At 40.0% G+C, this 26,878-nt stretch overlaps 1 protein-coding gene across 1 annotated transcript; it reads right to left on the bottom strand.

The window, feature by feature from the left end:
* Nucleotides 1-794: 794 nt before the first annotated feature.
* Nucleotides 795-20,078, bottom strand: LOC110042142 (uncharacterized). The gene is made up of 12 exons (XM_020747493.2): nt 19,744-20,078; nt 18,050-18,349; nt 16,560-16,811; nt 15,879-15,932; nt 15,081-15,140; nt 12,249-12,296; nt 5,553-5,843; nt 4,563-4,910; nt 3,563-3,726; nt 2,630-2,717; nt 1,819-2,042; nt 795-1,165 (listed from the first exon to the last, which is right to left on the bottom strand). Exons 1-11 carry the CDS (start codon nt 19,817-19,819, stop codon nt 1,849-1,851), a joined length of 1,875 nt encoding a protein of 624 aa, XP_020603152.2. The 5' UTR covers nt 19,820-20,078; the 3' UTR covers nt 795-1,165; nt 1,819-1,848.
* Nucleotides 20,079-26,878: the final 6,800 nt, after the last annotated feature.

Raw genomic sequence — 26,878 nt, forward strand, 5'->3', positions numbered from 1 at the left:
TTCTTTACAAACATTAAAATTTTTAATCGCAAGTTATAGGCGCGGTGGCCTCATAATTAGTGCGCTCGTTCCCGGATCGAGCGGTCCGGTTTCGAGCCCTGGCCAGGGACATTGTGTTGTGTTCTTGGGCATGACACTTAACTCTCACAGTGCCTCTCTCCACCCAGGAGTATAAATGGGTACCAGCCAATTGTTGGGGAAACCTAACAAGTTGCGGGGGAGTGACCTGCGATGGACTAGCATCCCGTCCAGGGGGAGTAGAAATACTCCTAGCCGCTTCATGCCACAGAAACCGGAATAAGCTCCGGCAGCTATGAGCCATGGCCAGTTGGCTCCAAGGCTTCACTTTTTTATAGGCTAATAGGGTGATAATAGGGTAATAGGGCAATAGGATAATAGCTCTAAATGTAATAGTATGTTGGCTTTAATTCGTTACTCAGATAGTTTTTATCTCGTCGTTCCGAAACATTGTTTTATCTCGCTTATATGGCCCTCGGATATGAGCCCCGCGGCCCCCGCCCCCCGCCCCCCGTTTATAAGCTCACCCAAACCTTTATGAAGTTATACTGGATGTATTTTACGGTAGTTACTATGGCAGTAAATTAAGTGTCGAATTTGATCAGCTGTGGAAATGTCTCATTGTTACTCTTTTTCTTGAAGATATTTCAGTGCCTTAAAGGGTATATTCTTTAACTTCTCGTGCACAGATCCCGCTCTGCCTACCTCGCTCTCCGTTGGGGATCTGGGTTAGAAATTAGTCAAATTAGGTTGAAGTTCAATTTACCAGTCAGTAGTGAAAAAAAAAAACCTTTATTCTACCTACAACAATGCACGTGTCAATACTATAATCTACACAAAACTTGTTAAATAGCATGTATGGTAAATAATTTATGACAGAACGTGCAGGAAACACGGTTTCTAGAAGTATTCCTAAAACCCTTGTCTTTTATAAAAACAGGGACAAAAACTGTCTTTAACTTACACTTCATCCGCTCTTATATGTGAAAATTCGTCTGATAAATTAGGCTTGAAATATAATGTCACATAAAACGACACTCTGATTTCACGCTCTTTGTTACTGTACTCCAAGATGTCCAAGGTCTTCGTGATTGGCCAAACGAAACAGTAGGTATACAACACAAACGATGCCCCTAGCCATATGGCCCTAAAAGCAAAAGAGGTGCAGATTAACAAGAACGAATCAAAATAGAAGTTTTAAAAAGGTGCAGGTCATCCGCTGAAACTACCTAAAACAAGACCTTTGCTGGTCCCTACTCAACGAAGGAGTCCAATGCAACCCCTTAGTAAGTTACGAGGGTCCTGAGTCCAGTTACGTCCGTTTACGCTTAATTCTGACTCAATTTACTTTTAGAGACAGAGTCGGCTCAACTTTGGAGACCATATTTTTCTCTATATTAGTGCCCCCACCCAACCCACCCACCGCCGCCGGAAGGTATAAGTCTTTTCTTAGATGACGCTTTTTGCTTATTTCAAGAAAACGATTGATTGTCCAACCCTAACGGAATCAGTGTCGATTTACGTATAAAAAAGCACTTTGGGTGGACGCTAAATCCCTGGTTAGTCATTGCTGGAGTTGGGTTGGAAAGTACATTCATCACAAACATGTTTCTCCTTGTCTATGTTGCACTGACTTGAACTTCGGGCTCCTCGCGGGAACGCCCGAAAGCACCTTCAGAGTAAAAACTAGACCCCATTAGTTCACTGGTAAATTATACTAGTATCCCCCGAGGCCCCGCGCTAGTTTTACGTAGTACGCTAGTAATAAAACAGCGCTATTGGCTATTACACGACTCTGACCAGCTAAATGATCTCCATCACCAAACGGGTTCAGGAATATGGGGGCTCGCACGTGACGTGTTCCGCCGTAGCGTATGGAAACCATTTGTTCTTGTGCAGGTAAAATACCCCCGAGCAAGTTGCGTTGACTGCGAAAACCTCCGGTCCACGTATTGGTGGCTTGTGATCCAAAACGATCCGTTCGCCATAGGCGCATCGATCCAAATTGAGGTAATAATGGACATCTGGAAAGATTGCAAGAGACACGCGAATTACACTTCCATACAGAAATGTTATTCGAATTGTCCTGTCAGCATGTTTCTGTTTAGCTCTGTCTGTCAGTCTGTCCGTCTGTCTGTCTGTCTGTCCGTCTGTCTGTCTATCAGTCTATACGTCCGTCCGGCCGCTTGTCCATTCATCCTTCTGTCTGTTCGTCCATCCGTCTCTCAATGTGCTGTTCTCAATGTCGTCTGCAGTTGTCTTTCTGCCTGCCTCCCCGCACCGGCCGGATGTCTGACCTATTTGTTTGCTTGTCTGTCTGTGTGTTCATCTGTCTCTCTGCCTTTGCTGACAGATAATTAGCTTAAATCAATACATTTAACGGAGGACTAAGGGACTGGCTTTTACCACAGATACCATTTGAAGATTAAAATTTGAAACAATTTGAAGTAACAAAGGCAAAAGGACCACCGAAAACAGGGCTTCCAATCTGTCGTAGCTCTTTCTCTCCTTCCGCCTCTTAATGTTGCATTATTAAACGCTGACGTCTAGAAAAGGCGCAATTGTTCTGTTTCGCTTTGCTCTAAGTCTGTATGGAAAATCATGACTTTACCTGTAGCGTTTAACGGTTCACAACCGTCAAGGTCAAGTTTTTTCTTCACCCTTCCCCAGGTGAATTCAATCCCGCGTATAGTGGGAGTCTGAAACATAATAAATCGAAACAAATCGTAAACGTACGTCCGTTGCAGACGGGGTCTTACTGGTATTTTTCCACAAATCTTCGCCTATCAGGTTTTCGGAAAAGCTGACCCGGGGTCTTTCTTCTTTCCGCCCCGCCCCCTAGAGAGAGTGAGAGAGAGTAAAAGAGAGACCCTGGGACGAGGTTGGTGCATACTGCGCGTTAATGTGTCGAGCAGTCAGTTAAATTATAAACTGGTACAACATTTTTCCCGTACTTTAGCTGAGCCATTCCAAATACACTCTTTAGCGTAAATATTTTATCACAAACGTTCTTAATAGCAAAGTCTTCTCTCAAAGCATGGGCAAATATAATGCAGACTAACGCCGTTAGATCGATACAGCCTAGTATTTAAACCTTCACGTCCCGAGGCAAGACGCAAGATACAAGACGCAAGGAACCCATGCTGTGTCACCTCAATGGTACTCTAGACTTAACATACTCTCAATAGCGCGTTTGGGTGCTCTTCACCTTAACTCGATTCGTTAAAACTTAATAAAACAGAAAAAATGTCATTGAAGCTGGGGGAGATGTTATTACTTTCTTTCTGTTACCTTGAACTTAGGAGGCAATTCAGATTTTGATTCTGATATTTCACGCAGTTTACGATTAAAATGAAAAATTCGCATACTAGAAAGTGATTTGAGTCGGTTGATTATTAAGAAAAGACTTCCACAAACTTCAATCATTCCAAAAGAAGCGAAAGGTCTACGTTTCTTACAGCTCCCTCACTGGTTCATATAAGATATTAACTTGTTTTGTGGAAATTACGTTACCCTAAGCACCGTTATCTTGCGCTATACATACTTGGATGTCGTGTGTCGTAAATGAAAAAGTTGCTGCGTGACCCTTGATGCTTCCTCGTTTACAGAGCTGATACTGGTACCAAGTGCCTGGAGCAAGGAACTCGTAAAACACAGCAGTAAGCAATCCGAGAACCACAAGGAATATTGACAACTTCCACCTCAAGCCTGAAATCCATATAGATACATCCCGGATATCAGTGAATTACACCACTGGAAGTAGACTACGAGAAGTCCCTCTTTCACATAGTCCGTCGAGCGTGACTCGAAAGAAAACCTCGAGGGAAAAAATGGCCAGGATTTCGCGCGGCCATTTTTTGCTCGAGGGTTTCTTTCACGTCACGCACGATGGACTATGCGAGGAAGGGACTACTCGTAGTCTACACTGGCAGCCCAAAATGGTCACACTTTTGCAGCCCACAAAACTTTATTACAATGGCAATAACAAATAAAGGTACTAGAGGTTATGCCCTTTACAATCTCGTCGGTGTTTAACTCGATCTCCGTAGCAAGAAGCAATATTATTTTCTTTAGTTCCCCCTGGATGGGATGCCTTTCCGTCGCATGTTATAATTATTCCTCGAAATTTTCCAGCTCGAGATGATGATTAGTCTGTATATATATGGTCATATATCCCTGGGTGGAGAGAGGCACTGTGAGAGTCAAGTAAGCTATTTGAAAAGAAAATGATCATGGTGACCATAGTCAAACTACAGACCTCTGGAGTCTGGCTAAAACTTGTACGCGTGCGAAAAGCCTTTAACCCGTGGCGTGCAGGAATGAACAGGTACTCGTCCTTGCTAAGACTCATAAACAGAGCATAGCCAAGTGAGTTCCTTAGCACTGGTTATACCATGCTGATAAGCCCAAACCAGAACGAAACAGTCAGTCAAAACAGTCAGTGGCAGCTATGATCAGTGTTCATGGCTGCCACTTCAAAGCACAACGCGAGTGTACGTCACTTCCGGGACGGCTAAATAAAACTGAAACAAACCGCTCCTGACCTTTAAGCCACTTTGACCTGTTCTTTACCATAACATCCTCAAATCTGCCCTGCATCCCTTCTTGAAGGTCGTTAATGGCATTAGCGAGCTGTCCCGACTGTATACCGAGCACTATCGATACAAAGCAATGGACCAAGTGAACGCTGTCTTGTTTATAGCTCGTCTTGCTCTCCAGTGCTTGACCCAGTAACGTTGGGGTGCGACCGGCCATTGCTCGTAACGGAATGTGCGTCTCCGGAATAGCAACACCTGGCTGGTGTACTGCCGCGTACACACGCTCACCATTTTGGACCGTGCCAAGTACTTTAACCTTAACAAGGCCGATAACACATACCGTCTCAGTCGCACCTTCAAATAACATGATTTTAAAAGAAAAATTCAGTAAGATAAACCAAACTGTCCATAGCACCGCAATACTAGGGAGAGTCTTTGTGTTCAGTCCTTTGACAAGTTTACTAGACTTGGAGGACAAACGTTTCTTAAAACCCATCCCAGATTAGATGTGTTAAGTCCCAGCTCCCATAGCTTATTTGAGGTTCAGGTCTTTTCTAAGCCAAGAGATGAAAGGGAGGAGCCGGATTGGTCATCGGTGTCATATTTATATGTAACATGACGCAAGTTCGGTAGTATTGCTTTTGTACTAGTACATTGTAGGTAAATCACTGACAGGCTACCCCAACAACTGTACATTCGTCAGTTCGTCGATCCTAATTTATAGACTTGGGTTTGGAGACAGACGCAATGGCAGTGAAAATATTTACCTTTAAAACACATCACTGAAAAGGACCAATGGTTAGAACCACTCAGTCTGTAGTTGTACGTGGTAACCATTAGGCTACCACACTACCACCCTGAGGGTAGGAACATCAAGACGTCACTGTTGAACTCACTGAGGCTCCATCTCCATCTACTTTAAATCTGGGTTAATGACATTGTCTGTAAAGGACATATATGAAAGGAGCAAAAAACAAAATGTATTTTTCACTTTACCTTTTTCCACGTCATGGCGAGGTGCATGGGCATAAATGTAAGCCGATCGGCTTATTACGCCGGCCATCACTGCTCGTCCTGAATTCTCGTGTGTCAGTTTCTCTATTTCGGTTTGGCCAGTTTTAGCATTTCCCAGGAAGGCAATGACATCACCCTCCTCCAGGTCAGGTCGTCTTCGTGCTGATTCTGTCAGATTCAGGTGATAGGCGATGTCTGCGCTTTCTGTCGTCATGTTAACGACCCTCAAATCTGTGATAAGAGCCCTCTGTGCCTCCAGGTAATCTGTTAGAACTATACAGAATGCACGACAGTCAGGATTTTATCTCTGATTTAAGGCTGGATCAAGTTTCTAAAATATTTGGGTAGAGCACAGCGCCAGTCTAAAATCAAATTGAATTGACTCAAAAGACAAACGCTAGTGCTATTTGGTCTCAAAGTGAAATCGAATGAAGCCGTCATTGACGGTCCTGAAGAAGTGGAAGGGTTGGGGAGGGGGGAAGAGTGTAGATCCCATTTCCCGTCCCATTTTTTCCAAAATTCCAGAACACCACTTCCATTCCATTTTTTTGTGATCGGCCGGTCCCAGTGCAGTGCTAGTGACCCAAATCTCATTTTCTTAGTGACAGAAATCACAGTTTCCATTTGACCTCTTCAGGCTCCTTGTCTCTTATAGCGAGGAATGCAAGTGATCCACTTTCCATAGATCCATAAGCTATCTAGTCTTTTTAATTATTTATCAATTTGCATAACTGTTTTACCTGATTGTTTTTTCGCTATTTAATTATAAGCTTATTTAGTTTATATTTTTGCCAGTCCCTTTCGGATGCTTTTCGCAAACATCATTACTTTCTAACAGTTATCGTTGAGTAACAAGCACAACGTGTTTTCCTAGATCCTACAACTGAGAATGTTAAATTTCACATGTATTGTACAAAGTTTTGATGTCCAGATTTTCTTAATTCAGTCAGTACAGTGTAGAATCAAGTTACATTGTACCACGTATATCACGTGACTAACGCATGTTGAAAAAGGCGCGAAAATAACGAAATACGAGACGCGGCTACCATGCGGCGTGCGTGTGCATGGGTCAGCGAGTTATGATCTCAGATATGACCAGGTTGGACGCCTGAAATATCGGGTTTTCTGCCGTTTTCTATACTTTTCAAGTTCAAACTGAGAGAAAATAACACCTACGGACACGATATTTTCGGGAAAATGATGTTCTTTATGAAGAAGACCAACACTAACTGCATAATGGCGGGCGGACGTGCCTTGAAACTATCCATGGTTCTTTTAGTTTCTCTGTCGCTCTTCTGGAGTATTTTTAATCTCAGAAGAGATCTTCGTGTACCTGGTCATCGCAATGTGATCATATCAGGAGCTCCAGGACAAGAACCAACACGAAACAACCCACTACTAAGTAAGTTTACTCTAACGAGCGGAGGCCATGTTGATTTCATGCGACTTAAAGTAAAGAGATACTTTGGTCTCCGGGTCAGCCGCTATCCCAACACCGATTCTACATTCCAACTACGTAGATTAATTATCAGTGGAGACATTTGTCCAAACCCTGGACCCTTACCAAAACCGAGCTGCCAGAAATGCTTAAGAACGATAGCAATAAATCACCGATCGCTAACGTGTTCGAACTGTGGGTGCGTTTACCATATGAAGTGTGGAAATGTTAAACCAAGTGATTTTATTCGCATCAAAGAGAACACAATTAGCTGGATTTGTCGACAGTGTACTTGGCAAACCGCGGCTTTCAGTGCCAGCAGCCCCGAATCCCAACCTTCCGATGTATTCTCATCGATCAACAACTGCCTCTCAGATCATCCTGGTCTGAAAATAGGCCACATCAATGTTAACGGCCTAAAGGGAAAACTGCCCGAGATTCGCATGTTACTGCTAAACGCTAGCCTGGACGTTCTAGCTGTAACTGAGACCAAGTTGGCGAACGACATTACCGATGATGAAATCGGAATTGAGGGTTACTTCACAATCCGGAAAGATCGCGATAGAAATGGCGGTGGTGTTTTAATGTATTACAAAGATTTTTTGTCAGCCTACGAAGAGGTTAGAATGCAAGTCCCTCATACCATCGAAGGTGTTTGGATAAATGTACGAAGCCAATCGCAATCATGGCTATTTGCTTGTGTGTACAGACCACCGCTTGATCTCTCCTTCTACGATACGTTTAATGTCATGTTAGAGGAGGTTTGGTCTACGCGAAAAAACATAGTAATCATGGGCGATTTAAATTCTGATTTGTCTCTAAAAAGGCAAGAAGGTGTCGAATCTCACCTCGGTAGGCGCCTAACGCGCATATTAAACACTTATGGCTTAAAATGTGTCATAAAAGAACCGACCAGAATATCTGACAAAGCACAAACATTAATCGACCTGATAATTGTTAGCCATGCGGAGAGCATCACAACAGCTGGAGTCGCCCACCTGGGAATATCTGATCACAGTTTTGTCTATGCAAATTTGCGAATGAGAAAGAAGAAAAATCCATTGGTAACGAAAACCGTAAACAACTACAAGAAATTCGACCAGCAAAAATTTAAAAACGACATCGAATGTGCCCCTTGGAGTGTATGCGAGATTTTTGATGACCTAGAGGATCAAGTATGGGCATGGCAACACATCTACCAGGAAATCGCGTCTAACCACATCTCAACCAGGAAAGTCAGAAAGAGAGAAAACAAATTGCCGTGGATAACTAACGAGATAAAGAAAGAACAAAACAACCGTTACCGGCTGCTAAAGCTCTTTAAAGTTAACAAAGATCCAACAACCTGGAGCTCGTATAAAGCCGCTAGGAACCGTGTAAAGAAATTGATCCATAATGCGAAAATTTCATACTGGAGGGAACAATTTGCTGACACCGACAATAGCAAGAAATTCTGGCAAGTGGTAAAGAATGCACAAGGCATCGGCACGAGAAAACCAATTCCACCAGTCTATGACAGGGATAATAACATCCTAACAAACGATTTCGACAAGGCCGAAGCTATGAATGATTACTTTGCAAGCATTGGAACTCAGCTTGCTGAAAAGTTTGACCACGATGCCATGACTGCTCAGCCATTGGAGACCATTTATCGTATAACACCCACCATAAACCAAATTGGCCTGTCCGAAAAACAAGTTAAGCTGAAACTCTCTCGGATAAAACAAAAAACAGGGGGTCCTGACAAAATAACGTCACGTGAAATGGCGGAGGCAGGCGACACCCTCTTTGAAGGGCTCTTCAGTATATTTAAGAACAGTATTCAACGCGGCCTCCACCCGAGTAACTGGAAAATTGGAGAAGTAATCCCAGTTTTCAAGAAGGGGTCCAAGTCAGATTGTGCGAACTATAGACCTCTGACAATGCTAAATTTAAACAGCAAAATCTTAGAGAGTATTGTTTGCGACTCTCTAGACAATCATCTCGAGATGCATAGCCTTGTCCACACAAACCAATGGGGGTTCAAGAAAGGAATCTCCACTGAATCATTACTCGTCTATCTCACTGAAACATGGAAAAGGGCAATTGATACTGGCCACAAAGTCGGAGTACTATTTATTGATTTCAAAAAAGCTTTTGACACTGTCGACCACAACATCCTTCAACTCAAATTATCAGCTGCAGGAATATCAGGTGGTTTCCACGAGTGGATCGTAAGTTACCTCTCAAATAGATGCCAATTTGCCACTGTAAATGGAGTAAGATCTGGGCTGCGACCAGTCAATATTGGGGTCTCTCAAGGTTCCCTCCTAGGTCCTAGACTTTTTGCAATTTATGCAAATGATTTACCCAACTCGTCCGCAACCGGATTTATTCATATGTTTGCCGACGACACCACCGTGTATTACATTGGGAAGGAGGTTGAAGAAATAGTGGATGCGTTAAACCAAATATTAATTGATTTTAAAAGCTGGTGCGACCAAAATCGCTTGACTGTTCACACTGGCAAGACGGAAGCAATGTTAATCTGCAAACACGCATTTGTCGGCCCTATGAGACCACTGACATTTGGCAACTCATACATATATTTCACCCCCAAATCTACCTGCTTGGGTGTTGTAATCGACCACAACTTGAACTGGAAACCTCAGATTAAAATGCTCCACTCTAAATTTGGAGGAAAACTAAAATTCCTAAAGTCTATGAAAGGACTGCCTACCTGTGTTCTTGAAGAAATCTATTACAAAGGCATTGTTCCAAGCATAACCTACTGCATTGCCGTATGGGGATCCTGTTCATTGTCTTCATTTAATGACCTAGAGCATTTACACATAAAAGCTGCAAAACTAATCCATAAACTCCCTAGTGGAACTCCTGATTGTGACGCCCTTAAAAGGGCTAAATGGAAGCCATTGAGTTACATCTACAAGCGGAGGCTCGCATCGATAATGTATCAGGTGCATAATGATATTCTACCGGAGCAGCTTACGGCCCTACTTGGAACCCGCACAAATGAGACTAGTTACAAATTAAGGCGCTCGAATGACTTCTCGCTAGCATGTTATCATAGTGAACTCGGAAGAAATAGCATAAGGTATAGAGGCCCTATAGTGTGGAATTCCATCCCAAAATTCATAAGAAACGTTACTTCTCTTCAGCTTTTTAAAGAAAAACTTAAACTAGCCTCAAAAACAGTAGACCAAATACAGTTCGAGAAAGAGGCGTGCCTTATTAAATCTAAGAATAGTGCATTTTTATATTTTTAAAATACTCTTTTTATACTTAATTTTAATAGAAATGTAAATTTTAAGTCATTTTAAATTATCTTTTAGTAGCTTTTGAATCCTAACGATGTATTTTTAATAATTTTAGATTTTAGTTTTTAGGTATATATTTTATGGCAGGTCCACACCAGCCCTCTGGGTTGCCAGACGCAGACCTGCCTCATCAAAAATATATGTATGTATGTATGTATGTATGTAAGCCGTTCAAGCCGTTGCGATCAACAGCAGCCGCATGGACGCGAAGCAACTGCACAACGCTGCGCACAGGTTCCCCGTAAGTTGTCTCGTTTTGAATGAACGTGAATCAAAATCTTTGCCACTCCATGAAAGATTAATATAAGGGTATAAAGCTTTTTTGCTCGCGTTCGTTTTGATCAGTTCGCTGATCTTCGATATGCTTGCGACTATTGTGTAAACGTAAACACAAATGTCATTGTTTGTTTGTGACACTGGTGAACACTGTGTGGGTCGCTGGTACCGTGATTTTAAGGTGTTTAAAGGGTCTTTAAAATGGTTTCATCCCTGGTGAAACTAAAAGATCTTTGAGAATCTTACCAGATCTTAAAGATCTTCCAAAGATCCTTGAAAATGAGGATCTTTCAAGGATAATTAATAAATTATTTGAAGGATCTTGGAAAGGTCCAAGATCTTTGAAGGTCCTCGAAGATCCCTGAAGATCTTGGTCTGTATCTCTGAAGATCCTGGCGAGAATTGTTAAGATCCCGACAGATTCTTTGGGATGTTGACAAGGATCACTTTTGATCCTGCATAAGATCCATGAATATCCTCAAGGAACATCGAGGATCCATTAAATAAAGCTTTCACTGGTTACAGGATCTCAAAAAATTGTCAGTGATTTCTAGAGCAGCCCTTGTAACCCGGGCCTTGTAAAAAAACTGTTTGTTAAATGTGTTGGTGTTAGTTTGCTTATCAGTCAAACTGTCCTGGGTACTTTGTATTCCTTGACAGCGAACCTGGACAAAGGAATAAATGTGAAATTTTGTCCTCAACAGTTCACTCTTTTAATTTAATGGGTTTCTTTTACAGTCAAACCTCAACAAATGAATACTTGTACTGGTTTTGAGAAAACATTAGTTTAAAACCTGGTCAGGCCTACAAGTGGACCAGTACCAAAGACATGGATATGCACTTCCAGGTTTGTTGTAGTATGTGTATTGTTATCACCTAGCTTGCTATTGTAGCTAATTATGTTTTTCAGGCTAGGAAAATTGTATGAGCACATGAGAAAATGTGGTATTATTATCATGTTTTTCTCCCCTTTTTCTTTGTATCATCTAATGTGAGAGACAAATTTGGTCTTTAGGCGTGCCATTAATTAAATTTTCTAATGACTAGCATGCAACGCCTAAGGTCTGAGTGTTGCCTACATGTACGTGTATATATCCATGGTGTCTTGTAGTTTTTAGCTATTATGGTGCACTGTGTTATTAGGTATTAAAGCCATATGAATAGACATGTCAATACAGTATAGGTAGTGGCCCACCCCTCCAGCCATGTTGATGACACCATGGCTAAAGTTTAGCGACAGCTTACTTATCTACCAATAATTTATGACACCATCTTTACCCATTTTGGGTCTGAATAAGTACTCTTTCTGATAATGTGATTTTAGTTGATGGTCATTGAAGTTTGGTTGAAAAAATATTTACGTTCAAGCTTTTACATGTATCATCGTGTAGCTATCCATATAATTTATTTACTGTGAATTCAACAATGGATTTTATTTTATAAACTGATGAGGTTTTCATTTTTATATGAATTTAAATGAAGTTAATTCCTAAACTGTGTGGGTACCACAGAATAAGCCCTGTCTCCAAATGTGATGGTATTGCATCTTGGGATGGAGAGACTGATGTATTCAGTCAATCAGAGCTATTATGATTTATTTTAGCTGTCTTTTGACATCTATTGAATTGTATGAAACAGAATACTTACTGTTCTTGTCTGTCAGTGTAGCTGATCCAGAAGGAGAGTTACCAGTGCCTTGATCAACATAATAACAATAGTTTAGTATACATGTACAGTGGAATCCTGATTTCTCAAACCCTGGATTTTTCAACCTCCCAATAACTTGAACCAAAAGTCACTCTAATTTTATCCCTGATTTCTCGAACTACCTGATTTTTCAAACCAATTTTTGTTTCCATTGGAGGTTCAAAAACTCAGTTATCCCCTGTGGGTAATAATAATATAGTATATGAATTACTTGTACAAACTGTCAGTAAAAGATTTTGGAGAAAGATCTTTGCAGTTATTCATGAATGTGGAATCACAATGAAGTTACATACAAAAATATTTTTATTGTTGGTTTAAAAAAGTTAATATGCAAACATCGAAGGCATGTGCTAAGATGCTGGTTTGCTAAAATATTGTTATCAGAGACCATTTGTTTTTTTATGGGTGGAGGGGGGCTGGTGGGATTTGATAGACAGTCCCTGTTACACAAAATGACCCCCCTCTTCATCAGAAATTTTTTACCTGACCCCCTCCCTCGTACCCCTAACTTTTTGGGTTAACCCCCATGAAAATTAAGTCTAAAAAACATAAAAGAACAAATGATACCATTTTCAAGCCGGTTTAAGCAGTTTTTGACACTGTACCAGTTGTTTTGTCATAAAAATAGACAAAGAGGACTTAAATCCGAGATTACATTGTCGTGACTGTTTTATGAAAGGGAGTTGCATGGTTGGTAGTGAAGGTTTGAGTGTATTTACAGTGTTCAAAGTAGGGTGGTCCGGAGGCATACTCCTCCAGGAAAAATTCAGAGCCCAAAAAAATTTGAATTCCAACTTGGCCTTGGGACAGGTTAAGTCTGCATACGAGCCAAGTAGCCCATCAGGCCAGAGCTTATCCCGGTTTCTGTAGCATGAAGTGACTAGGATTATTTCTACTTCCCCCTGGATGGGATGCTAGTCCATTGTGGGAATACCCCCAGCATTAAATTCGTCGGTACCCATTTATACACCTGGGTGGAGAGGGGTACTGTGAGACTAAAGTGTCTTGCCCGAGAACACTACACAATGTTCCTGGCCAGGGTGTGGTGGCCTCATGGTTAGTGCGCTTGACTCTGAATTGAGTGGTCTGGACCCTTGGGACAAGTAGCTCTCAAATTTTGCTTCCCCTGGCAAGTCTTAGTTTGCTCTTTTAATGCTTTAGTTAACAGACAACTTGCCTAATCCCTTGCCCATTGGGCAAGTGGGAATGAAAAGCTACTTGCCCAGAAGGAAAATCTATTTGTCCTGGACGACTGTTCTGCACTTTTTTCCGAGCCCTGAAATCATATTTTACGAGCTTCAGAAACGTTATTTTAGGCATTCTGGCAGAACTTTAGCACATTATAGATGCTGTCATCACAACACCCATATTCAAATACAAATAGACAACGTGCCTAAAAAAATGCTGACGTTGCCTTTTCTTAAGGGAGGTCACTCATGGAGGTTCAGCTGTATTTAGCAACAAAATTCTTAGTACGGGTTTAGTTCCTGCTGCTGGGTACCTAGCATAGTAGGGGGGTTTGGGAGCATGCTCCCCTGGAAAAATTTTGAATTTTCAGAACCCCAGGAACACTACACATATTTTAGATATTATGGCAGAACTTTTGCACTATTATAGATGCTGTCATTACAATACCTATATTCAGGTGAAAATAGCCAAAAGCATGACAAAAAGCTGACGTTGCCTCAGTTTTATCAAAGGGAGTTTCTTTTTGGAGGTTGAGGTACTGTATATTTAGCAACCAAATGCTTACACTGTATTAGGGGCTTAGTTCCTGCTGTAGGGTACCTAACAAAGTAGGAGGGCCCCAGGGCATGCTCCCCTGTGAAATATTTAAATTTTCAGAACTTCAGGATTGCTATTTTAGGAATTATGGCAGAACATTTTGTACTACTGTGGAAGCTGTCAATAAGGTAATATTTAGAGTGGGCCCCTTTTTAAACACCATATTTTTCAGCTGCTCCCCCTACTCTTTCAAGATGCCCAAATAATTTGCCAATAATACAGTAACAGAACATCATTATCATCATTCCTTATAGCCCCTAGTGGGGCATAGGGCCGCGATATGGCATAGGCCCACTTGTACAGAACGTAGTGTTTCATAAATAGAAAATAATGAAATACGGCTTCCTCCAGTGACAATTTACATAACAGCTACACATGTATGAATTGATACTGCTAGTGTCATCTTGAAACAGAAACTGCTTTGAAAATTTAAGTGCCTCTGTTGTAGTCATCTTTGGGTTTAAGGTCTTTAAGTATAATTTTTTATTGAAGGAAAAATGCCAGTCTTCCACGTGCTGACAAGTTGTGTACGTCAGGATATCGATTCTAGGGATATATGTCAATTCAGTGGTGCCAGCTGACTTTGTTTAGCTGTTTTTCAGTTATTAGACTACTGAAATGTAGAAAAATTTCTAAGGAGTGTCAACAGTTGACGATAAAAACAATATATAAAAGTAAAATCTGTCCACGATCCTGAGGAGGCATCTAGTAAATGGACCAGAACAAGGCCACTCACACAAAATGGCAAGCTGGGTGTCTGTGATTATGAGATACCAAAAAAACATATCATTGGTTTGTGAATCATTGCGGAGATTTTTCTTGAGGAGGGGAGGCATCTTTCTGGGCGAGTGAAAATTACTGTGGCCGAGTGGATTTTGAGAGTTACTCACCCGAATGGTGAGTGCTGTCAAAATTTAGTTTCCCACACTCTACTTGTTCATTTATCTAAAAGTGAATTTGTAGGTTATTGTTTTAAAAGTCTAGTACCTGAATATGATGATCCATTGGCATTATGAGGACTTCCATTTATTCCAGACATGTGAGAATCTGAATCAGAAAGGTAGTAATTGATCTGAGTGGACATTTTGAAACCTACAGAATATTTCAAAGTAGGTTTTTATTACCAACAGGTTCTTAGTTCATGTACAGTACAAGCTTTCTTCCTCCGGGATGATTTTTCCTATCAGTAGCCAGTGTCAAGGAACAATAAAAAACTGTTTGAACTGAAACTGTGTTCAATCACCTTGCTTGAGCAACACAACACTGGTCAAGTTAAAAAATCAAATCTGTTAAAAGTTCGATTCAACTGCCAGAAGAGAAATTTATATCTCCTCCTGGCTATGTAATATCCTGTATACATGTATTTGTTAATACAGGCAAGTTTATGGGAAAGTGACCAGATTATCTAAATAGAGGTTTAATTTCTATCAACTACAATTATTTTGATACTGAAAAACCCATGTAGGGAGCTTCAATAAAGTATGTACACCAGTATGTATAATATCTAATGTATTTAAACTCTAAATCATGCTGTTAGAATTTAACATTGCCTATACTTTTTCTAAAAGGTTGCCTGTAACAAACAGTGGAAAGTTATGCATCACTGGACATCTCAGAGGAACGACAATCAGAAGTTACCTGTATAGTAAGTGAATATTAAATTAAGATAATCTGCAAAAAAGCAGCAGCTACAGTATTATAAATTATTTATTATATCATTCAAGTGTTTTGCTTTGGTTAAAATTATGTTGAAACAGTGAATATAGATTTCACTCACTTACTTACCTATCTCTGGTCGTTTTCTTTTAGCTGTATTACCAGTCACTGGATCAGTAGATCCTGAAGTACAAGCATTTGTATATTAATATTAATGTTAATATTAATATCAATATTGATATTAATATTAATATTGATATTAATATTAATAGTCGTATTAAGAAAAGTAAACAATTATTAATTACAATGGTTAAATTGGTGAGTGGGAGGTGACTATCTCTTGTGGTCAAGTTAAGTCAAGTCAGTCTTTATTTAAACACAAAATCCTACTATATTTATAGTTTCAAATACATGTATGGTCTTCCTTGTAGTCATTTTAATTCACTTTAGATTACACTCACTACAGAACTTTAAAACTAAGATAAATAATATGATATACTGGTAACCTTATTTGATCAAGGTTTCTATAATTTATATTGTGTTAAAAATAATCTTTTCCATGCAATGAAGCTTTAAAATTGTGTGTGTGCACTTGAAATATTGGTCAAATTCCATTCAATCCTAGTGAAGCACACGTGTAGATCAATGGTACATTTTTGCCCTTCTTTTGGCTAACTACAAGTTCTTGTGTTTATGCTGAACAGTTAAATGAACGAAATAGGGAATGTCATATTTAAACTTGAAACAAATTCTTCACAAATTCTACTACTATATACACTGTATGTCTGTGTATGTACATTGTACATGTACCTGCAGGCTGCTTGGGTGGTGGCCTTGGTCTTGTTCTGATGCGAAACTCTTTTGATGTGAACTGTTGTGTTGAACCATCAATGAGTTCTACAACGATAACAAGTTGCCACATATTCCGCATCTCCATTTCTACTCTGTCAAGTGAATAAACCAATTCTCCTTTTGGAGTCTTGTATACCGAATCCAGATCAATCGAAAAATGAATTGATTGCACTCCATGTTTTTCATAACTAACTCTTAGCTCCACAGGTCCTGTAAAAATGTAAGAAATCTATGATCAAATTATTTTAAGTTTCTAATTTGTGTTGATCAAAACTGGACATAAACATCCATGCCCTGGGTATACATGTACCCTGGGCATTTGAAAATTTGTTGTACCAAGGAAAGTATGAATTTGACATCAGTGGTTGTCATTACGTTGGGGCATTTGACACCAGATGAGCTCATATGGGAGGGTTAAGGGGGAACTTGTTTTGAAGTCAAGGTCAAGGTAGAAGTCATCAGCAGACAGCACTGTTCTTTGCAACATTTTGTCTGGAAAAGAAAGGCCCTCAAAAGCTTTTTGCTGTGTTTGAAATTAAATAAATAATTTCACTTGTCAAAATTTAACCACTTGTATTTTAATGGTATATAAAAACAATACCTGGGACATAGTGAAAGTTAAAAGTGGGTGTTGGAGGGAGAATGTTTTTCTTTTCCATTAATCTTTTATACCATGTCAGGGGTTTATATTAAGGGCCAGGCACTGGGCAAATTGACTGGTTGTGAGGACGATTTTTCCCGCCTGGTTTGACCATCTGGAGGAAAGTTATTCTATTTTAGAATTTCAGTTCAAATAGTTTTGCCCACCTGTGAAAACAAGTTGCCCTCCTGCTGAAAACGTTAATGAAACTCCTGCCATGTATGTTCTGGGTTTGGGGGCATTTGATTGCATGCAATGCAGTTTAACCCTTTGGTGGGGCATTTGAACAACATTTTTGGTTCAAATAATGGAAATTTGACTAACTAAAAATTTGTAATGTCAAATGACCAGGAGGGTTACTTGGCCATGCTATGGCTGAAAATCCTGTTAAAAGACAACCCAGCCAGTCAAAAGTTAAAAGGAAAAAAAAAAAAGAACCACAATACAGTTCCTACAACTACAAAAATCTGTCTTATTTATTCCTCTATTACATGTGCGACAAACACAACTGGAAGACAAAATTTCAAAATTAAAGGTGATTCTTGAAGTTAATGATACATTGAAGAACTTATTACCTACAGTAATACTGAATTACATAATCAAAGAAAGCAAACTCAAAAGAGAATGCAATCAAATTTTAACTACACTGCATCTGTAATATCTATATATATCTGCTGAAATATGCTGGTCCCCTTCCAGTGACACAATATTTCTGCATCTAATTCTCGTTATCTCTTACTTGAAATGCAATCCTAAATTTTATTGTGCCGGATTTATAAGATACCTTACATAAGAGACGTGTACAAACCTATAGTGTCATGGACCTTCTCTGCTGCCTCAGGAGTGCGCTGAACAAATGCTGTGATCGTCTCAATTTGGCCAGATGTCCAAACTACTCCATTGACCTTGCCTTGAGCAATACGTTGTTCAGATGTAGAAGATTTCTTGGCTTCTTCAGATGTAAGCACTTTCTTGATTTGAAACTTGTCATAGACTTCTTTCAAGTCTGTTATCTCAACTTGAATATCAGGGGGATCTTGCATGCTGACGTGAAATGGATGTTGGTAGGGGTCATGCAGCAGCGGCTGCGTGTCATCAGACGCAGTTCCTGCGTAGTTTTAGGAGTAAAAAGGTAACACATTACACTTCGTGTTCTTGGTTTACTACAGCCTGTATGTTGGCTGGCTCTTTATGAAGCAGATGCTATGCTTGCTACAGAAGAGGATTTATTAAGCAGTCGCTTTACTCACGCATTATTCTATAACGTGTTGGTAGCTGGAATTAAGGTTTCTTTGAACATGTGATAAGTGAAGAACCTGCGATTATGCTGGCTATAACAAGGTATTACTGTGCTATCCGTCTTTTAATAGTGTTAGCCCTGGTGTTTATAATTTTTCCTGTTTCCTGGTAAAAATCTGTTGACGTAGCATTATTACGTTTTTTGCAATGCCAGCACACTGCAGTTTTCAATATTTATTTCGTTTGAATTTTTATATCCACTTATGGGTCAACTAATCAACTGGGGAGAACAATTTATTTCGTTTTGTTCGTCCTAGACATTTGTATATTTTTAAACATCTATAAATTCTTAAACTAACGTTGGCCTGATCCTCACCGAAAGAACGGCGAAGTTGGAACGTGTGTATAGAGTTAAAAAGTCCGGCTATGAATTAAAATATCTATCTACATCTACATGTACATGAAACACTATTAATTGTAACCTACGTAGTTAGGTAGCGCTTCTTTTGGGATATTTAAAGTTAATCGATAGCCCTAATTAGTATCACAATTTAAAAATAAATGCAAGTTTAACGTTTTTTAGTTCCATTAATTGTAATGTAAATAAATAAAAAAAAGACTTTTTATCGTATGTTACCTTCGAACCTCAGTTATGAGATGAATGATAACATAACAGAGGCTTCCGTTCTCATGAACTCATGCCAGCTGAGGCATGTTTCAAGAAATAATCCTACTCTCCTCGACGGTAGCTCTTAATGATTTAGAATCATCCTCTGCTGTTTTGAATTTACATGTATGTATTCGCACAATCTGTATCTATATGCACTTCTTCCAGGAAAGTACGTTGATATATTTTCTAAACGATTTTAAAACTAGACGCGGAAGTTAGGGAAGGTAATAGGTGTTCTCCGGTTTCGTTCTTCTTCTTCTTATTATTATTAAAGTATTCTGTGATTGCTAGTAGAAATAATTCTTGTTTTCTTGCATAGCACTTCGCCTAACAATGGTAGACAATTTTTGCCGGCGTGAATATGTTGTACAGAATGGAGAGATTAAAGCGCCCCAACATTAGCATCTGTTTCAATGTAAAACAGTTTCGGTTTCCCTGAGTAATGGATTGATTATGGGTTAGTATTGTAAACCGTCTGTACATTTGCGCGTCTTAGAAAATCAGTATTTTATAGCCAGAGGTCAGAGATAATGCAGTCCCTGGTGTGTATGAAATTTCCAATATTATTGACAATGGGTAACGATTACATGTACCTTGTTCTCCGCCAAGAATCTCGTCTAGATCCTGTAAACGCGCCTGAAGATCAGCTTCCATGTTTACTGAACTCATACCCGCTGATCAACGTTCCAGAACAATTTGTTTTGCTTTCGTCCTCTCAGTGTGTACAATTGTGGCCGGGTAGATATCGGAACTTCCGCCTAGTCAGGAAGGCTTTGCAAAGTTTCAGAGACTTCGCTCTGTTAAGAGGTTGAACATTTTAACGCTTACCGTAAGAAAGTGAAAAACCATAGGTCGCGCCCTCAAGCGCCCGTAAATGGACAATTATAGTCTTGTGACTCATATTCAGGGAAAGCCCCTTCCCTTCACACTTTCGATATTCAAATTTTCCTCGAGTCAGTCAGTAGTGTCCAGTCCCATCCGGTATGTGTAATCCGAGATTCAATAGTTGATTGAAAATCCAAGATGTCATGCGTGATGGGAAAAGAAAAAAACCGCGAGAAATAAATGACCGCGCGCCCCTTTTTTTCACGTGACGCACGACAGACTAAGCGAAAGAGGGACTACTCGTAATCTAAGAGATGAATGAAGATCGCATCAAAAATCTCCCAGTGCAGAGATTACTATTCACCGCGATTGGTATTGTCAAACTCTTTTTTCCAGATCGAAGAGAAGGTTAGGAATGAAAGTAGAAAAGAAAAGAGAGTCCTTGTCAAAAAGGACTGGAGTGCCTGATCGCAGGTGACAGTTCTCTCTGATCATCTAGTCCTCTTTGTCCCATGGGAACATAGGACGTCCACTATTGCCTTCGTTTTATAATAAAGATATTTTAACAGGGAGCCCACGTCACATATGTGGTTTCCAGAGGGCCCCTGCGTACCAAAAAAAGCTCTGTTGGTCTTGAGCCATTCTCTTGGCCTCGCACCAACTTAAAAAAAAAAAAAACTCATGTTGGTCTCGATCAGTTCTTTCTGGATGCTTCTGCGCCACGTAGTTCTAGGTTACCACGTTTCCCTGTGCCCTGCTGGTTCCAATCCAACGCGTGGGATATGTTGATCTTTGGCGATGTTGAAGAAAATGGTTCTATGTTCCGAGAGTTACTTCGATTCTTGTGTCCTCAACGTTTCGGAACAACATGTGGCTCTCCTAGTCGTAGCCTGCATCAGAGGCAGTCTTCATCGCCAAGGATTTTGTGAGATGTTCGGCTGCACCGCATGCTATATCGATATCCTCGTCCCTTCTCGTTTACGTCACCATAACTGGAGATGGTAATTCGTCGTGTAAGCTTTCATAAAACGTCCTGGTTACTGTCACGCCGCGCCTATAACTAACAATTAACGATTAACATTGGTGAATATTTACCGAGACGAAGAGGTGAATATCGAGAACTACAAAATAACGGATTAAAACACGGAACCACAGACGCGATTGTTCGTTTGTTTCCTCATATGCAGCCGTAGTTAGCTTAAATGTACATCGATTGTAAATCAATTTACTAATCGAGTCAGACATTAAAACAAACAAGACAAACTCTGTGAAAAATAAATTCAAACGGTACCAGTTGTACTCACCGTCTAGACAAGAGTACATGTAGCTCCAGTTTGAAGAAAAATAATTTTCGGTCACTCGATCTCACCTGCTGGCGATCAACGCGCGGAAACCACTGCGTTTGCGATTTTTAGATGCCTCGAATACGAGTTCTTGAAAACATATTTTGTCTAAGGGCAACAACAGTCATTTCAGAAATTCCTCATGCTTTCCAATATCCCAAACTTGGAGTGATGTCTTTCGAATTACCGAAAATTTCATTCCGGAACTGTCCACCATGTTTACTTGCCAAGATGGCAAAGATGGCGAGCCCAATAACCAAGCTTCGAAAATGTTATATTCACCGCCTAGTGCGGTGAATATAGCGTTCAATTCTTATATTCACCTGTGGAAATTATACTAACAATGATTTTATTTATGTGTAAGTGAACTAGCCGAGGGTGGAGCCCTCTACTTATTGGAGACACCTAAATCTAGTTACAACAATACAATAAGCTGTGAAGTCTGAGTGACATTTTACATAATTAACGCTAGTCTAGATACTACAGAATATAAACTGTTTCACAATTATGATTATGAGCTCGAAATTTCTATGAGGTGAAAGTTGATGAGGCCGAAAGCCGATTCAACTAGAATGGAGAGCGAATAATCTAATTGTCTAGTAGAGGTCTTTGAAACAACGATTCCCAATTATTCTCTACTATTAAGTACTCCTTACTATTAAAAGTCACGCTTTAGCAAATCCGCGCGCCGATTGAATTATGTTTTGAAACTTGCAGCTGTTTACACGCGCTCATAAGTTCATTGAAACATTGACTAATTGTTAAATATAATCAACAATAAGATTAGGAGCTCGAAATTTCTATCGAGAATGAGGACACAGACCGAGTCACCTATCACGAATTTCAGAGCGGAAAAGCGTAATAAGCATACGTGAGTTTTGGCCTCGCGTTCGAAAAAATGGCGGGAATTTCGTCGACCATGTAAACAAAAAAGGATACGAAGTTTATTATGCTTACCCAATTTTCCCGGTAAGCAACAACATTGTAACGTCACAGATGGAAAGCTGGTGTATTGTTGTCGTGCGTAATCAAAGTTTTTCGGACAAAATTAACCTGAAGAAGGTTTTCCGAACCCTTTATTTCCCCGCAGTATACAAGAAATTTCGGTGCGAAGACACATTTTTTCTACTACGACTCTTATCATATTGCATCCACATAATCACACCACTGAATATATAAGCAAGAGAGCCTCCCAGTAGGCAGGGGAGCCTTGTTTAATTAACAGTGAAATGCCAAAAAAAAAAAAAAAAGAAAAGAAAATCACGCTTGTCGAAGTATAAGTAAATCGACGAGCGACATCCTCGCGTACCTTATTACAGTTCGGCGTTCTTCCACCATTGCAGGACCCATCGCAGCCTGCATTATTACTTGAGTCCTCAATCAAGTTAAATGATATAGTTTTATTTTGTTTTCCAACAATGCGTTTTATTGTCATCTTTATCACCGCAGTTTGTGTGTTATTCTTGTTAGAGCTAGGGATGCGCAGAAAGCTGCGCAGTACATTTTTCCCATCTGAAATCACGCAAAGAAATCGACAGCGAATAATCTAATTGTTTTAGTAAGTCGTTCAAAACTTTCTCCTCTTCACAGGCACTTAGAAAACGCAAAGAAGCGGCCGCCAGTTTGTTAACAAGCGCGCACTGCTAAGCTACTTACTCAATATCTCCAACAGAATAGATGGATAGATAGAATAGATAGCCAGTAAGAGAACAACATTTGTGATAGAACGCTTCGCTAGTAGATTTATAAAATACTAGAATTCTACTCGTATTCTATTGCAAATGCTGCAATCTGATTGGCAGACCTACTCGCACACTAGTTATCAGCCATTAGTGTCCGAGGTTTCGAGGAAGATTTAGAAATATCAAGAGATCTTTTAACTCCCAACACACACAAAAAAATCAATGTTTCAACGAAATTTCCATTCAGCAACTGTCCGCCGTGTGTACTTGCCGAGATGGCAAAGATGGCGAGCTTAGTAACCAAACCTCGGAAACGTTATGTTCACCGCCTAGCGTGGTAAATATAGCGTCCAATTCTTATATTCACCTCTGGAAATTATACTAATATATGATAGCTGACCCGTACATTATGCACCAACTATACGTTCATTCCTGCCTGTAGATGTTCAAATTTATTGCTGCCTCTGGTGAGGGAGCCTGGAGCGACCGATAAGGAGTTGGATCGAAGGTTTGCTTCTTTTTATGACATTGGGGAAAAAAGAAAATAGCGACTAAAAAGTACTCCGGCTAAATATAATCAATCGAACCCAATCGAACTCAGCCGAACTGTAGTGTACCTAAGCTCAAAAGATTCCTTCACAGCAAGCCAAAATAGTTTTCGGAATACTAATAAAGCTCTCTGTAGAAAATTGGAAAATTCCAGACTACCGGGCATTTTCCTAGCGCCAGGCATATAGTTCCTGCGTGAGGTCTGGTTTTCTTACGACATAAGCACAAAAACCAGCCTGAGCATAATGGCAGTGAGGACGCCCAAAACACAAGCGTAACCAAGTACGTATGAGCTACCGTTATGCTTATGCTTGTGCTTATGCTTATGTAATAGTAAAAACCAGGCTTTAATGTTGCACAACATCCGCGTCACTCGGCAGATAAAGATCATCATTTTCGTCATGTCATAAACGTTAAACTAAACATTTGAACATTTAAGCGCTTTCTTATGGCGACATAAAAAGCTCTTCACATCTAATATGATAATGACAAAAACTATTTGTACATTGATGATATTTGCTTTTCTTTCTTTTTTCTCGCGATTTGAAGCGTGGAAGGAGAGTTTTGTAGGGTGGCCCACAACTGTCACGGCAAAAGAAACAACCTCACGGCAGAAGTAAACGACTCACGGCAAAAGAAATAACATCACGGCAAAAGAAATAACTTCACGGCAAAAGTAAAAGACCGTAAAAGACTCACGGCAAATAGATAAACCACCCTACTAAAGAAAAAGGACAAAAAGACTCACGGTGAGGTTGCCGTGAGGTTATTTCCTTTGCCGTGAGTCTTTTTGTTTTGCCGTGAGGTTATTCTTTTTGCCGTGAAGTTATTTCTTTTGCCGTGAGGTTATTTCTTTTTGCCGTGAGGTTATTTCTTTTGCCGTGAGTCTTTTGCTTTTGCCGTGAGGTTATTCCTTTGTTATGTGTGAATAGGTAAAGGTAAAGTCTGCATGCGAGCCAAGTGGCCCATCAGGCCGGAGCTTATCCCGGTTTCTGTAGCATGAAGCGACTAGGAGTATTTCTGCTCTCCCCTGGATGGGATGCTAGTCCATCACAGGGTTACCCCCAGCGTTACGTTCGCCGGTACCCATTTATACACCTGGGTGGAGAGAGGCACTGTGAGAGTAAAGTGTCTTGCCCAAGAACACAACACAATGTCCCCGGCCATGCGTGAATAAATGTACTAAAATTGTACTCTCTTATCGACTATTTCATCTACATCAATCCTCCTGCGTTGTATTTGTGTTCGAATTTTGCGTCGTGCTAATATTAATCCCTCGACAGTAAAGGTTTATAAGATCGCAGCTTGAGTTAATTTATTTGTTGCGGGTTTCCGTGATAAGGTTTTATTTAATACACGATTAGACGGAAAAATTTAAAGTTCCCCTACGCGTAAAATTCCTATGACTAATCGGCATCACCTTGCCTTGTTTAGTTTCAATCTAAATAATTTTTCTATGATTTCTTTGTTATTCTTCAGGTACATTCATTCTGATTTGTTTTAATTTATTTTATCTTTGCTTATTTCACATCTCTTGACTGTAAAGACGAGTAAATGATAAGACATATCAGTCGCTAAGTGAATTTTGATTGATGAGAAATGGAGCATGATCCTTCTTAGTTGTTATATTCTCGAATGTTTGTTACCTCACTTTCAATTTCCTTTTGATTAACCGAAGTAAATTACGCTCTTGTTGGTTGTCGAATCTGACCGCCAATGGAAATTAAGTCACCACAACGTCTGTCGAGCATCGTTTACCGTCTATTGCACAAAGATTCCTTATCCTATTATTTCGCAATTGTTCTCTTTATCTCTAGTCAATAAAATTTGCTTCCCGTCTGGAGTTATATTATGTTCGGTTAATTATTTCCGAAACATGTGTGCGTGACATTTATTTACTAACACAGGGTGGTGCCGGATATCACGTACGCTAAGTATTAATTACAAGGGTCATAGTCACCAGCGCATAGCACGCATAGCATATAAGCCACGAGACGAGCGGTGGGGGGTAACTGAATACAGTATAAGTGATTGTTGTAACACGGACGAAGGCGAGTGTAAGGATATGAGAGGAGACATAAGCGCAGGACTTCCTTTTGATCCTGGCTCAATACCGGGAGATAATTCCCGTACACTTCTTTGAAACTATTTTTTCGTTCTACCTTCTCACATCGTCCATTAGACCCAATTTTAGCTGTTTTGTTTAGGCTCCTCTCAAAAGAAGACACTCTTTCTTCCGATATCTCTTTTATGTTCTAAAGTCAACTTTCAAGGCCCCTTGATTACGTCGAAGATGTCACTTCATACGAAATCTCTTTTTTTATTGTTTGCTACTTGACAAAAGAGCAAAGAAAAAGAAAACAGTTTTTACCTCCAGCTATGTCCTCTTGTCAAAGCGAAATTTGTTTAGCGTTGTCAATACGGTGTCATCATGGTCAGTCTGCGTGGCTAGCACTTAACAAATGTATTGACACATGACTGAATTTCCAAGGCGTTTCCCAGTTGTAATAAAGGTAGTATTGTTTTATGAAAGATGTAAATAATTTTTGTTTGTTTTTTTGTCGTCTGTCGATCCAGTTTCTGCATATAAGCAAAGAAATTGCTTAATTGTGTAAACTCTTTGAAGTATTTACATGTGATTACTATGTGACATAGTCAAATATTTTCTTTGACCGCCTCCTGTGCCGCCTTAGAGACGCTCAAAGAACAATTGAATTTGCCAACTTTGACTAGTCAAGGCAGTATTACGTTTAAAATACGTAAACTAAGTTCTCTTTCTTCCGTCCCTTTCCACGACAGGGAATATTGTTCTTACCAGACGGAATTAATATCTTTGGTATAGTTTCTCTTTTTCTACAGCCTAATTGCTTTGACCAGCGTGGGACACACTTAGCATAAGTAGAAATTGTGTGCAATGCCACATAACGCAGGAAGGGGCACAATACTAAATTTTCACGTTTTTGTCCAAGATTGTTATTTTATTATATTACTTTCTGATTGTTTAGTTCGGCGAAACCAAGGGTAAGAGACGCACGCGCGTGATTGTAAATGACAGGTGCCTATAAAGGTGAGTGATTATTCGTCAACACAAAAATTATTTTTACCTACAGACACGTTTTGACTCGTCACGCAATCAGTGATGGCGAAATGCACAAATGGGTAGGAGGCCATCAAGAAACCGCATTTCGGCTTGTCATTTATTTCTGTCGCGTGGAGACAACGACTCGGTACATGATACACAGCATGATGACACTCTACACTAATTTGCTCTCGAGTTTCGCGATTTTTCTAGGATTTTTGAAGATCCCGCAAGAACGATATTATTCCAG

The sequence above is a fragment of the Orbicella faveolata genome, unplaced genomic scaffold, assembly GCF_042242905.1.
Source record: "Orbicella faveolata isolate gen_17 unplaced genomic scaffold, um_ofav_v1 contig_26, whole genome shotgun sequence".
Taxonomy (NCBI): Eukaryota; Metazoa; Cnidaria; class Anthozoa; order Scleractinia; family Merulinidae; genus Orbicella; species Orbicella faveolata.